Consider the following 15,597-nt stretch of genomic DNA (forward strand, 5'->3'; position numbering starts at 1 on the left):
AAAACCTTCAAACATAAGAAATAAGACAGCTTTGTTTAAATGTTAGCATGAAAGCACTTAGATGAGTTCAAGCTGCTCACAGCTGGTCAACTGGGTGTGTGTTGCTGTTTTATGATGCACTGATCCAAAGGCCTAATACCTCCTTATTGACAGCTCTAAACCACTAGCACATCTGCCTCTTACACCTCCATTGTGAAGGCACAATATCCCTCTATTCATGCAAGACTGGAACTTTTTAAAGGTTCCTTATGTAAGGCTCAAAAGGTTCCAAAGGCAGACTATTATTGGCCAAAGCATCTAATTATTGGTGTTGCTGCTTAATAGAAAGGCTCAGCTTCTCCAGCTTAACAACTTCCCCCTGACCCCCGTCAGTAGATTTATGGCACATTAAACATCTTAATGTGCATTATAGTGATAGTTTTATAACATTTAACAGATGCATTAAGAAACTGTAAGTATAATACTTCTATTGCAACTTAAAAAATAAGTAAATAAAAATATATACATAGCAAAATGCTTTTTTATGGTACAAATAGTCTTGTTTGTGACAACAGAACAAGTCTTTGGAGTTGCTGTATACAATGAAAACCTTAATACCTGCTTAAATGTAATAAATGTATTAGTTTGATTAGTTTGATAATATATTTTGCTTATAAATTTCTCAATATGCCACTTCTAAGTGTTGTTTTTTAAACCTAAACTGTCTAAAGTGTTTTTTTGTGGTTTAAAGTCTTAAATAACAGGCAGGAGAAACTTTCAATGTTAAGCAACCTTTCCAAGAGCAAGGCACAAAGAGTCATGCAGTATTTCCACCCTCTAAACTGATGCTCGTAACTTCCATTCAGCTGGTTAAAAGTTTATTTATTTTTTTTTTTTACCGTTTTTCCATTAATTGCAAAATGCAGAAAAATATTTGAAAGGACTGTAACATTTTGTAAAATAACCTTTGAAAACCCCTGTTGAATTCAGCTCATTTAGACTTTTTGCTAACATATATATTTTTTTAAGTTCAATAAAAAAATAAAAAATAAATGTAAATCCCTTTATTGTCCCTCAATGTGTAAATTTTCTCTCTGCATTAATCCCATCCACTTGGGGAGCAGTGGGCTGCCATTGTGCAGCTCCCAGGGAGCAGTGTGGGGTTAAGGGTCTTGCTCAGGGACCCAGAGTGGAGGCTGTGGGGAGCGAACCTTCAACCTTCTCAGAGCACAAGCATACTGCTCTAAACATTAGGCCCACACTCCCCAGTAGATGGATTGTGTTAAAAAATTATTATATGAGAATATCTGAGCAGAAAGGATAAACACCCCCATTTTCTTAATTGCAAAAGCATCCTGTTACTAGTCATACAACCTCATTCCTAAAACAAACTTAAACACACAGAAAGGTGATCAGATCAGAGCTCTGGTTTGTTACATTTCTGTCTGACTGACTTCCCGTTCTGCCACACAAGCAAAGCGGAGGGAGAAAAGAAAAAAAAAAAATACTCCACCTGTGCCAAATCACAACACAGCAATGGTGGCCTGGAAATAATTGCTCCTGTGAAGCGTGTTTTTGGAGAAACTGGCACAAAAGACAAACCACAAAAAAAAGCATAATTTCAAGAGCTAAGAAATCCTGCAGTTTGGCTTTGTCGCAAAATCCAAAAATTTTTTTCTAAAATTTAAAGCAGAAGAGAACATTTTTACAACCAGGCAACTTTCAAAGAATTAAGATACCAGGGCAAGTTAATGCTAAAAAACGACTGAGGGGTAGTTAGTTTGGCTTATTTTCATTGATACACAAGAAAAAGAATATATATAATATAGAAAATATATTTTTAAAGTGGATTTAACATTTGACTGAGTCTAATCCAAATTAACTTTTTTTTCTTCAATAAGTCTTGGAAATGTTTTATCCTTTCATTGGTAAAATCTTATGGCACACACCACACTATCCCTCACCTCATCTTCTCCATCTATTCAGCGAGGAGAAACCTGGCCACAGTCAGTGGGGTGTATTTGGTCCAGCACTGTCTGTGACCCTGTGGTGACACACAGATGGCAAACACAGAACAGCAGCAGCATGGCCAAAAGAAAGCTTCAGAACAGATGTGACTGAATAGACAGAGGCTACTAATTCATGCAGCCTGTCCACATCCAAACTAACTCTTACAAGCCCACATACAGTCTACAGATGTACCCAAACTAGCTGGATGACACCCCAAGAGACCCATCATGTACCGACCTTCAGCAGCACTCAAAAAGCTTCTGGTTGGAGTGTTATTGCAGAAACCATAAACAGTTACTTAAGCACTGAACATAAAATCCACAAATGAAGCATCAGCTTTACCCAAACAAGACAAGTACATGTTTATTATCTGTAAAAATGATATAGTTATAAAATAAAAATAAAAAAGTGAAACTCAAAGATTTGTGTTGCACTGATCACCAAAAAAAGACCAAAAAAAACTTTTAATTTGGATCATGTTTTACTTGTATCATCTCTATAAAAGCAGGAGTTGATTTTTTTTCTGTTCTGGGAGCTGAAGTGTTTATTTTACTTCCCGATAGGAGGTCCACACATGTTGGACATGAGGTGCAGATATACTGTTGAAACCGAGCGACTAAACAGTGCAGAAGAGTGTCTTGTCTTCATGCCGTCTGTGCTCACATGTGTTCTCCAAATGGCCTCCTTCCCTCCACCAACCACAAGAGAATTCCAGGAAGCCTTACTCTAAGGTTTGCTCCAAATATGTTGGGTGTGTATCTCTGTGTGTGTGCCAATGTGGCTCTTTTAATCATACTACAAATGTTCATGGATGATCGTAACCCTAGAGTGAATGTTTTTCACAATAGGACCCTTGTTATAGGGGTACAAGCACTGTGATTACAAGCACAGGAAGTGAATTCAATATTGTTAAAAAAAATAAAAAAAGGGGGAAAAAAACTAAAATATGTTTGAGATACAAAAAAAAAAAAAAAATCAGAAAATCTTAGAGCCAATAATATAACTAATAGCAGTTAAACTATTATTTGACATTGAAGAACCAGAAAAACATTCCAACAACACAGAATGTAATTTAGTTCAAAACCACAGTGGTCTAGTTATCAGCATAGCTCAGTGGGGAAGGGTGACATGCGCTGTGATGTGGGCAGAAAGTGATTCGAACAAGTAGTGTTTACACACATGGTGTCTCTGATGAAGCTCAAAGCTGAGTGAACCAACAAACACATTCCACTGTGTGAGCAAACCAAACTGACAGCATCCGAATGTGGAAATGTTGAACGGTGCTTTAATTCCAAAATGATATGCATTTCCTTGACTCAAGCAGAACAGGTCCAGACAGAACCAGACGCTACTTTTAAACAGACTGTATGCCTACATTACCTGTAATATAGGGGACAACATCAGACAGTCCCCTTCTAAGTGCCGATACCCTCACAATCAGATTACAAAATGGAAATCAAAGAAAAACTGCAGAAAAAAATATATTAAAGATTTGCAATGGTCCATTAATAACGGGGGCACAATTAAGCAAAACTGTCACCCCCAATGAAACGCTTGTTTAATGTCAGCCACAGCTTCTCTTGCACTCTCCTCCCTCTAGACGAGGCTTTATTAGCATTTTATAAAACACTCTTAAACATATGACATTGTTTAATATGTGCGTTTAACTAAAAGAATTATAAGAAAGGGTATGTTAAAGAAATGTTCATCCTACAATGCTGGTCAGACATTTAAAATAATTGATTTATCAGTCCAACCAATAATTTATTAATGTATAGCAGTTTGCTGGAAAGTTCCTGTCAGGGCTGAGTCATACCAGCCAGTCAGTTCTACTGTCATATGGAGAACAATGCTGTGTGATGTAAACAGTCATCTGTACCCGCCCATTAAGGTTTGCTAGGTCTTTATGCGTGGACATTTGAAGCCCAGACCTTGGTGACTGTGCTGACTGTTTGCCGACAGCAAAACATGACGAGACACACACCAGACATGGAATCAAAAGTTAAGCTATGATGTCTTTGTACAAGCAGACAAAGAAAGACGCTTGTTTTTAAGATGATAAGAGAAGATCTATCATTCTCCAAGTGTGGATGTTTGTTGTTTTTAGTGCTTTTGTTTAGTTGAGGTAAACTTGTTACAAATACAGGTGTATGTTTTTTCAGCAAGATCCAACCAAATTGTATATAGAGATTTGCAAAGATATGTCAGACCTTAAAGAAGCATTACAGAGTTTTCTAATGATACTGCCACCTGTGGTCAAAAGACAAAACTGCAGCCCTCTTACTTGACAAGGGTTTTTATTGGGGTTTTTTTTCACCTTACATGGAGCTGCCATTGAGTTTCTGAGTTGAGCTGGAAGCCGGTCGCTTCAAATTATCCGCTAAATCCATCTTGAATATAGCACTTTGATCGTTTTCTAGGATGGACCTATTTAACACGAATGCGCTTGATGTCACAACCCCCAAACTATGCAAGAACTTTCAACCTGAAGTATAACCATGATAAGTAGCTTACAGGATTTCAGATGTATTGGCGTCTAACTACGGAAGTGTCAGTCAGCTCAAACGATGTTTTAACGTTTCATGTAGAAAAACATTTCAATGTTTCTTTTCGGTAAAAACTTACTGTCTCTTTAAATTCGCAATGATCAAATTGAAAAGTTGTTTTCTTGCTGCAGACATATCCCCCTCTACCACCCACCCCCACACATGCCATAAGAGCGACTTCAGATCAGGAAAATGCTAGAAAGCTGCAGCAGCCAAAAAAGTCTCTCTTTCGCACTTAGTGGGATTGCAGAGTGACAAATTGATATGGAAACCACATTTGTTAGCTCACCAAGATAATAGCTTTAAACAGAGCTGAATAGGTTGCATATTATAAACTCAGCCATGATTTCAACTGATTGGTCACTTTGACTGCAACTAAATAAATCAACTCATATTAACAAATTTATAATTTACAAAATCAGTTGATTATTATTTAAATAATCCGATTAATTGTTTCAGCCCTGGTGCTGCTTTCATAAAATTGTACAAGATCAAAGCAAGAACCTTTTCTTGAGTAATGTCCTCAAATTCCAGAGTATCACTTTTAGCCATTTGCTATATAGTGTTAATTAACAAGATAAAACCATCTAATTGTACAAGCATCTTCTCAAATTGTTCCAATTCCATGGGACAAAAAAATAGCTTGGCTCTCATAGGAGTTTAAAGCTAAGTTGTTGGTAAATATTCCCTTTTAATTTGACTAAAACATTATCAGAAGCCATGGTTTCCCTGTAATATAGACTAAAGCAATCAAAGCTTATCCTTGGCAACATGCAGATGATTTACTGTAGCAAACCTCTACAGAGATGAACTCCTCCCTCTCAGCTGCAGAGATTTGGCTACGAATGGCCTGACCCAGTCATTTAAATCAAACTAATTTCCCCAAACAGCCCAGCGAGTGGTTATTATATCCTGTCTATAGTTGCACAAATCTGTTTTCACACAATTATTGATCTTATTGTAGGTTTTCCTCTCCTGATGCACCTCAGAACCTGAAATAATCAGTAAATATGCTTTTACATTAGAAATTACACAAAAAATGTGTTATGTATGAACAAATACTGATTGCTTCAGTATGGCTACAACACAAGAAAATTAAAAAGTTAGAACACCCTAAACAGTGATCACTGGTGAGAAGTAAAACATAGGAAGGAGATTATTTTGGTGATTATTTTGTGCTTTGATCAGATTACAAAGACCTCATAGTTCACGATTGATGAGATCAGTGAGCTCTTTAGAAGGCTGAATGCAGTATTGTTTATGTCTCCTTTTAGGCAAATCATGCAACTTAATCTAACCATCTCTGAGTAAACTTTGAGAGGGTTCAGGCTGTAACCAGATGTTTTCTTACATTGGCCATAGTTTTTGCAGGCCATGCTCAGGGGGTTTATTGTTCGCTGCAGTTCATGGTGACCATAAAGCTCGGACTGGTAATCTTATATCTGATGAATATTTAGCAAAAAATATTTTATGAGGCATGAAGGGGTTTTACATCTAAAGGCTAACGTTTCCCATCTTACGCACCTGTTTAGGATGGCCTCCTTTGGATAAAAATGTTTTTCATTAGATTTATGGCCTTAGAGATCAATAGACTTTGGTTCAAATTGGGCAAGATTTCGTATATCCAGACGGTTTATGAAAATTTTTTTTGGCTGGAAAACGTGAGTCAGTGATGGCGCTGTATCGTGGAGGTTACGCTTCAGCAGTCAATGTCGCGTCCTTGTTAATAACCAAAGCCAGTAAAACAGCATTATAAAAGTCTTAGTGATGGTTGTCGTCTGATGCTTAAAGATCGATCAGTTAATCCACAACGTGTATTGGTATTGTGTTTCACATTTGAGACGCAGGCGTTTGACTGTGCATCTATTTATTTTATTTTTTTTTACGGCAGGGATTTGGGTGTAAGTGGGTCGGTGTAGATGGAAAAATGCCAGGACCGAAAATCATTCCCAGTCCGAGCTTGGTGACCCCAATATTTTAATTAGTGTGTAAATGAATAATAGTGCTGAATTTGCAAGCTCAAATTAATAACAAGGGGCTTTGTTAAACTGTGTGAAAGAGAAGAAAATACAAAGCACAAAGTCTTGCTTATTAAGAATAAAACCAGGTCACAGTTATCCATGATGTCCTTCCCTAGGCCACCTATCTTTTCAGTATATTTTTAACTTTAACATAAAAAATAACTTATGTAAACTGTATAAAACTAAATTTATTGTAGTGAAAATAATATAGGTCCTGTTAAAATGGTCTGTTTCAGTTATTCTAAAGTATGAATGTTTCCTTAGCATTGATTCTGAATATTAGCAATGATTATTTTAGTATCTAGTATCTACTTCACACAAACTATTTCAGGCACTTCCCTCTGGCAGGAGGCTGCAGTCCATCAGGACCAAAACCTCCCACCAGAACAGTTTCTTCCAATCCGCTACCAGCCTAATCAACAAGGACTAGAGGCCCTGTGACACTGACACTGCCTCTCTCCCTACTTAGCAATACACTTGATTCTGAGTCTAGTGCTATCATACAAGTTAAAACAGAGTGCTAATGATGACATCCGTCTTCCTGTTAGAGCCCCTGATGTTTTCAAGTACGTGTAGGACTACAGCAATTAGATGATGTAATCTACAGCAAAGACAATAACAAACGGTAAAAAAACACTGCAGTTCTAAAATTAAGAAAAGATTATATCTCTACAGAAAGTAGGAATAACTTAAAATAACGGTTGAATATCAAGTAATCTGAAAATATAGATAAAAATCTGTTATTTTAAAACTACCAAAATAATCTTGAGTCATATACCTATCACCTCTGATGGGTTCCATCTTTTTTGCCATCCAGAAGATATTTGAAAAACATTTGAAATACAGCAATATTTCAGTTCAGAGTGTTTTTCAGAGATTTTTCCAATGACACATTTAAGACTTTCAAAACAAGTCTCTGCTCCTGGCTAATCAGAGCAATGTTACATATTCTTTTTAAAGGTCCTAATCATGCTTTATTATAGTAAGTCACCTATAGGCAAATATAAGAGTAAATAATTCCTTTAGGACAGCAGAGTTTTCATTTTTTAGGAAATATGTTGTAATCTTCCAAACCCGGAGACCCTTTCCTTTACAGCATAGCTGCCTCTCCCAATCCGGGTGCTGCACATTTCATGATGATTCTTTATCACACCACTTCTGAAGTCTGAAACAAAGTCTTTAAAAAAAAAAAAAGGACCACTTTGTTACAACTTATGCCTGGAAACACATTACTTTCCCAGATTAGAAAATTTAACAGCAGAATGTAGCAGCCTAACATTGTACAAAAAATTAAAGTGTGGTGTTATGAAGCATTCAATGGCCTTTTGGACAATTTGTCTCTTCACATCAAAGAATTCCCCGTACTTAACATGCAACTAAAGTGTAAAATACATTAAGCTACAATGTAATTAGATGGTATTAGTAATAAAGCTAATCTTATGTCTGCCATAATCAACTGGTAAATCTAAGTGGTTTACCAACTTAAACCTAGAACATGTCTGATTTACTATTACTAGATCCAGACTCCAACTTCACAGGCAAATGAAACAGAACTTTGAACCTTCTGTGCTTGTTTAAGGTCATACAGAAAGATCACCCCAGTTTTTATTGCTGTCTTTTTTAACAAACTTTCTGAAGAAATAACCAATGAGTTTGAACAACTCATGACCATCTGTTCAAAATGACCTTACTGTATGATTGATACAACTGTAAGAGAACCAGTGGTGGTACCTCTCTGTTAAGAAATATATTCTTCTGGATATTATATCCAGGTTATTTAGTTTGGACCTTAACATTTTTAATCTGCAAAATAAAAAAAAATCATAATTTTTGAATTCATTTTCTAAATTAAAACTATCCAAACCCATTTACTCTGAAGGTCAGTTTAACTCTGTCAAAGATTAAATACAAGTTGATAACTATATTATAAAAATTAATTCAGCTGCTTTGATATTGTTGCAAATAATTGAACTAACTGGAATGAAGAACTCAACAACTATAGCATTCCAAACCAGACAGTTTGGTCTATAAACCACATCCTGGGACGACAGGATTTACTGTGGCCCCTTTAAATTACTGCAATCATTAAGGCAATGCACTGAACCACTACAAGATTCCAGCCATCCTTCGTTCAGTCTTTCTGCTTCCCACTTTAGCTAATTGGCTGCAACCCACCATGCAAGTCAGATTCCCTTAAGAAAAATAATTACGGCTCTGTGTTTATCGATGCGCCACACCTAGGAAGATTTTCCAAGGCTAACAAGCCAAGGAAGTTTGTGGTCAATCAGACCTCTTTATTATTCTATGATCAGAAACGTAACACTGCTCTTTAAAAGGTGACTAAAACAAGATTTAAATGTACATATATACAATTTCCAGTCCACCCTATATCCTAATCTTTGTAACGTCACGTTTTTTTTCTTAAAAATCTGTTATTCTCAGCTCAGCACCTTCCCAGCATTGGATTATTCTTAAGCAGCATGACTCATGGCGGTGCAATGAAATAGCAGAAGCATTGCTTAAAGTCAAAAGACATCTCATGAAGCAAATGTAAAAACAGCTACAGGTGGGGAAGTTGAAAAAAAAATCTGTTAGAATGATTGTGAAGCTTTTCTAACATCACAGACTGTGCAACTAGTATTAGAGGGTAGAAACCAGACAAATACTTTGTGGTGTCAAATCTGTAAAACCATTACTCATGGTTTTACAAGAATGGCCAGTGCCCACAAAAACAAACCTAGGCTTCCAAAGATGAATGCATTGAAAAACATGTGCACGCCACTGATCTAATGGGGCAGTGTTTTTACAGCTGGCACCAGGGAAGAAGCCAGTGCAAACAGTGACACGGACCATCTCAGTGAATGGGAACAGCCTGGGGCGATCCACGCACCCCAACATAAAGCTGTCACATGCTCAACCACAAACATAAACTGTACTGTCTAAAGAAGGATTAAGCTTTATTATTCGCTAAAGCTAGACATGTTTTTGGCCGTGAACACCAGGCTGCAAAGGGCGGCAACACTGTCACTGTAATCAGGCAAAATGGGATTTGGTAAAGTCTAAGAAAATCTGTAGGTCCTGATCCTCAAGATTAACCTCAAAACTGTATTTGATCAGCCTCCAGGTTTGTGTAACAAGGAGTGTATATTCAGAGTGCTGCTTTCCCCATCTGCATGACCGCAGTTCTTGGCTGCTGTCACTGTATCCTTCTGCACATGGTTCCCACGCCCCTTTCTGAGCTAAGTACATATTTAGGGAAATACTGAGCAGAAAATCATATGTTTTTTTCAGCGAACCCCAAGTCACCTTTAAGGAGCAGCTCATAATTGAATTTAGGAACTAAAAACTAAATTTTCTTTCATAATAAATTAAGCAGATGCATGGTTATAGCAACACAATGATTTTAGGGAATATTCATTCTACAATTTCATCAGGGCAAGTAGCTTATGATAATTTAAGTAATTTCTAGCCTATAAAAACTGCATTGACAAAAAAAATCCTAAGAAAATGTTAAGAAAAGGGCAAGTACCTGACCACTGAGAACATGAAAAAAACTGCTGAATAAGGATGACCGCGTGTCTGGAATGCTAGATTCGAGGATCAATGTTAAACACAGTGGCCTCCCATGACAAAGCCATTCAGAGCAAAGTTTAAGCTAAAATCTATATTCAGATTGCTGAAAAAAAAGGCAGGTAAAACTCTGTTTATCATTGTTAAATTTCAGGTTCTTACACAATATATAATGAATAATTCTTCTAATAGACTTTTTTGGGGGGTTAAAGGTCTCTATACATGCGTTTACTTTCATTAAGCTCACAATTTACTACAGGTGTCGATACAGGTGTTATTTTGCTTTAATCTGGCACCTTTTGATAGGTTAAAGTAATGTTGTGAATTATCCTTGCACAGCATAAAATAAAAAGTTTGTAAAGTAGAAAATCCACAAAAAAGTCCTCATTAAACTTTTTTTTTTCAATATTTAAGTTTTATATGAGATATGTAAAATTTTTCTTTCTCTGAAAGTAATTTTCCTTATTGGTTCTAATACTGTATAGACCAAATCCCCAAAACTTTAGAGCAGCAAAACCTTCATAAAAGAGGTTGTTCAAAGTTTCACTTTAAGTCAATAAGCCTGCAGATGTTTTTTTCCCCCATAAAATGTAATAGTCTTAAAATGAGTACGCAAATAGGTCAGATAGTAACTTAATAAAAGCAGAGGACTACTGAAAGACTGTGATTGTTAAATTGTTGTAACAGCCAGACTAGAGCTTCACAGAGATCTGCATTCCAGTCATATAAGATCAATGATTGTAGAACAACTTCCACTGTCCATTAGCAAAGCTTCTATTCTGCACTTAAATGTATCCCTTGGTACGATTAGTACAGATTATACAGTGAAGAGCTTGCTTGCTTTCTTGTGTGAAGAAATGAATGACAACATGTATTTTCTCCATAGTGGTATTATGTAGTGGCTCCAACCAGTGCTCTGGAGTCAATTGAACACAGGCATAACAAGACTAAATCGGTTTCAGGAGCCATGTGTGCATGTGAAGGCTCTCGGTTGGGCGAATGTGCAGAAGTGAATGAGATCCTGACAGAGAAATATGGTCGCCTTTACGGACTCTTAGCAGACCAGAAGAAATGAGCAAATAAAGACAAAGGAAATTTTAATTCAATGGTAAAAGTTAATATATATATTACAAAATATAGAATGGAGTAGTAAGAGAGGTGAGAGGAATAAACCTGAGAGGGCAAGACAAGGGGAGGGAGGGCGGGAGGGAGGAAAGAGAAGGAGTTTTTGGTTTTGTTTTTGGAGCCGTTTAAGTCATTTCTGACTTAAAGAGTTCCAGATGTTGGAAAGATGTTAAATTAAAAAATAAAAAAGGACGAAACTTTAAAAAGACAAAAATATGGAGTTAAGTTTCATTTGATCATCTGAAATTCTTATTTGCATTAAATGGGCATTCCTATTTCTTTTTTTGTTTTTGGGGGAGGGAGAACCATCAACAGTAAGCTGAAAGCCACTTTTAGGGGGTGGAGTTACAGGAGGAAGGTGGTAGAGCAATATGTGGCTTTCATGACCAGCACTGATTCTATAAAAAGCCAGAGTCAGAGGAACACTGTTGTTATTACACACAGATCCCCCCCCCCAAAGAAAAAAAAAAGAAAAAAGAATGAACACACAAAATAGTCCAGTTAGGAAAGTCATGCCGACATCTGGCTAAATACTGGACCTATTTTGCAATGAAGCAGCGCCAGCTTGAGCATGTGGCAGCCGTCAAGTCCTGGACAATGCAGCTGGATACCTAATGGAGTAGTTAAAGCCACTGGAAGCTGACCAGAATCAGACATTAGAAGGAAGCAATGAAGAACTGCTAGAGCAAAAAGATAAATTTAGTTAAATGCTAACTGAATTCAGCTGGCAGGGTTTAAATAAAAGCCTCAGTTCCACCATAGTTGGATTGAAAGTTTTTATTTTATTATGAAGACTCTCCTTAGAGGAGGACTTCGCCCTCTAAATGCATTACTGGGATTCTAGCCATCACCCCTCACTTTCTCCCTTGTCTATAATGAACACGGATGCATGCGCTTCCCTTGCATTTGTTTTCAATGCCTCTGTATTGGACTGAGCTGCAGGATCACACAACAAAAGGCCATTGTGCCGCAATAAAGAGTTCTGCTCCAGGGAGCTGGTAGTAGGCCACAAACAAAGAGTTGTTACATTGTCCCAGCGCTGGCTCGTAAATCAGCTCATCACTGGACTGCCAACACAGTCATGGAAATAGCGCTATGCATGTTCTCAGATTGGAAAATATGGATTTCTTAGAAAAGGATTTTGATGGAAAGGGATAGGAGGGCGGAAGGGGGAAAAAAATGAGACAAGGAGCAGGATGCACAGCTGGAGCTTGAATTAAAAGGTGTAGGGAGGCTGAGGAGGTGTGACAGTGGAGGTGAATTAATGCAAGAGAAGGAAAAAAGAACAGGAAAAAGAAACTTCTGACTTTGAAGCAATGGAGTGAATACTGCAACCAAAGTACAGAGTGAACACAAGGCTGCATTGGGAAGAAAAAAAAACAACAACAAAAAAAACACTGGTATTTTGCCTCAGTTCAAGTGACATTTGAGCTCTCAACTGCAAAGAATCTGGGGACAAATGTAGCTGCTGAAAACAGAATGCAGCTCTCTAGGTTGTAATGTGAAGCTGGTTAGAGGGAAAAATACTTTCTTTGTTCTTAGATATGCCTGCACCGTTGTTTTCCTATTCTGACAAGTCAAATTAAGAACCAATCCATCAGGCACTCATTCACAAAGAGCTGCTATTGTATCCAGCAGCAAGCTACAGTTCACCTTTTCCACACGCCGGGCTGTGCCAGAGTGAAAAAGCTGTGTCCAGCATTCAAAGGGGGGAGACCTCATGACAGAGGAAAAGGATTCTGGTGAAGTTTTCTCATGCATGAACACAGAGAAAAACAAGCCGCAGGACGATGTCATTTAAGCCAGCAGGATTGTATAGGACACTAAACAGAGGCTCAGTTGGGGTCTTGATCCCAGCCAAGCCCATATTACAGAGTCATTAGGGTTAAGGAGAAGTGTATACATTTAAAGTAACAAAACTCAGACAGACAGGAAAAAAATGCTAAATTATTAAGAGATTTAAAACTTATGAAGGTGCATAAAACTACCTCATTTGGATTCAAGTTCTTCATGAATTTAATGGTTGTTTTTGGCGTTCTGGAAACATGTGTAGCAACAGTACACAGTTTGACAATCAGTCTCAAAGTCAAATATATATAACCATATATATAACCTTTTAGTTTATAGCCCGGATGGATAGATGGATGGATGTTTGTAGTGTACCAATCAGAACTTTTCCCTTCCACTTTCTGTAAACATGGCTGGGCGCAGCCAGTTTCCTCAGTAATCAACCTTTGTGGCTCACTCCTCCCATGGAAGGTGTTTGGAACTGTCAACTATCATAACTGTGTGGGTCATCACAAGTCTTTTCAAAGTACGGGGTATTCAGATTTTCATCCAATTTTTTTTTTTGCTGTTACCATCCCAGTTAACTCACATAAATGTTATATAATAGGGTGTTTGAAAAGTCTGATTGATCTATAAGATAAAAACAAAAACAAAAGTGTGCTCACCATTGGCGTTCTTCCCGCAGATCAGGTGCTCATAATGTTGCAGGACTCCCCACAGCTCGGCATCATTGTTCACCACCGCCTCCAGGGCCTCAGCGCTGACTGGGGCGCATCCAGGCCCCACATCCGACCCCGAATGACCCCTTTCGGCCATCAGCACCCTGAAACCTATCTCCTCCACCAGAGCCTCCATGCACGCAGTCAGGCTGATCGCTGCGTACTCGTGGATACGCACAGAGATGCGGGTGTCCACCATCCAGCGGAAGAATCGCCCCACGGAGAAAGAGAGCCCACAGCGGGCAGACTTGCCCTTCCTCAGCAGCTCACCTGCGCTCATGCAGTACATGGAGATGGCTTTGACGGTGGCGGAGACGCAGTGGTCCGCCAGGGCCCAGCTGAGAACGAGCCTCATGGCGCTTTGCACCTCGAATCGCGTGCATCTGCAGTGCATGACGCTGAGGCGCTGCGCCTCTCTGGAGATGCGGATGAGAGCCCTGCGGAGGAGAGCGGACAGACGCCTAACCGCATCCTGGGAGAAGACAGCCGCGGACCCCCACTTGGCACCCCCACCGCTCTCTGCCACTTTACGCAAAATCCTGGCCACCTCCTCCTCAGACCAGGGGAACTCTTCCAGCTCAGGTAAGCGGTGGCACTTGGAGAAGATGTCCTCCGGGTCTTCGGGGAGGACCGTGTTAACCGTGTCCCAGCTGTTGTTCCTGCTGTTCATAGATCCAGAGTAATACCACCAGTTCCCCCGGTGAGGGGTCGACATGAAGGCCTGAGAGTTTGACTTGGAGGAGGACAGGCTGAGGGACTTACAGGAGTCCCCCGCCCCGTATCCAGAGTCCAGCGTCAGGTCCTCCAGGGTTTTCATGTGGACATTGCTCAGACCTGCCATTTTTGGGAAGCGGCAGTCACTACAGATGCGCGGAGAAACTTTGGTTTAGCTGTGAGGCAGTCAGAGCAGCTGTAGAAACTTCCCGCAAAGCTGGTCAGACTGGTTTTTACGCAGCGCAACTCATCCCCGACATGCCGACTCTGCAGTTGAGAGCAGGGGAGAGGTTTTTTTTCTGTTATAGAGTTACTTGTACCTACTAAATACTCTTTTTCATTGAAAAAGTTATTTAAAAACAGCAGCGAAAAGCTAAAGAGAACCAGTCTCACCTTTCCGCCGAACTTTTCCCAACAACAGGACAGGTCTTTTAAATCCCGACAGACCTGAATCCCGCTGTGAACTGAACCACTCTCGGTTTCATGGATGAAAAAGTCCTGTTTGGCTGAACGGCGGTCTGAAAATGAAAGAAAAACACTTAAAAAAGTCCGATAACGGCTTAACTCTCCTTCCACAGAGGCGCGTCATGGACACTCATCAGCAGGAGCTCATCAGCGAACTTCAGATTAGTTAGGGGCGGGGCCACAGATGAATGACAACGCATGGATGCCTGGACCACCAATCAGGGCAAGGCTGAATTCTCTATCAGCCAATCAAACAGAACATATGTAGATTTAATCATCGATAATTTAAAGACCTAAATAACTAAATAAAAGCTGTGCCTTTACAAGATCAGTTATTTGTTCAGTATTTTTGTGGAATTAAACTTTAAACAGCTGTAACAAGTGAAGCAATTACTATTTAAAAAAAAAGTGACAATCTATTTAGCTTCAGATAATTTACAGAAAATTACTTACTGTGTGTTTAATTCAACTCCTAATCATAAAATAATTGCATTCAAAGAGTTTATTTACATTGTATTTTCTTAAAATTTCTAACTTATTATATCAGTAGGCTTAATTCAAATATTTAAAAAATCAAGGTATTTTGGAGGTTTACTTTGACCAAAAAATTCTGGCCAAGTGGGCAGTTGAAAACAATTCATTTCTAGAACCTAAAACCTT

At 38.7% G+C, this 15,597-nt stretch overlaps 1 protein-coding gene across 3 annotated transcripts in view; it reads right to left on the reverse strand.

The window, feature by feature from the left end:
* Positions 1–15,107, reverse strand: part of abtb2b (ankyrin repeat and BTB (POZ) domain containing 2b) — a 55,378-nt gene extending 40,271 nt beyond the window's left edge. Inside the window, exons 1-2 of one of the 3 annotated variants that reach the window (XM_038275593.1) lie at positions 14,866–15,107; positions 13,705–14,739 (exon numbers count right to left, since the gene is read on the reverse strand). In XM_038275593.1, the coding sequence (XP_038131521.1) occupies positions 13,705–14,599 (895 nt within the window). In that variant the 5' untranslated portion in view covers positions 14,600–14,739; positions 14,866–15,107. Of the gene's footprint in view, positions 1–13,704 lie in introns of all 3 variants that reach the window. The other 2 variants (XM_038275609.1, XM_038275601.1) reach the window with 2 other exon arrangements.
* Positions 15,108–15,597: the final 490 nt, after the last annotated feature.

This window comes from Cyprinodon tularosa, unplaced genomic scaffold, assembly GCF_016077235.1.
Source record: "Cyprinodon tularosa strain WSP-4 unplaced genomic scaffold, ASM1607723v1 ctg121, whole genome shotgun sequence".
In the NCBI taxonomy this organism is placed as follows: domain Eukaryota; kingdom Metazoa; phylum Chordata; class Actinopteri; order Cyprinodontiformes; family Cyprinodontidae; genus Cyprinodon; species Cyprinodon tularosa.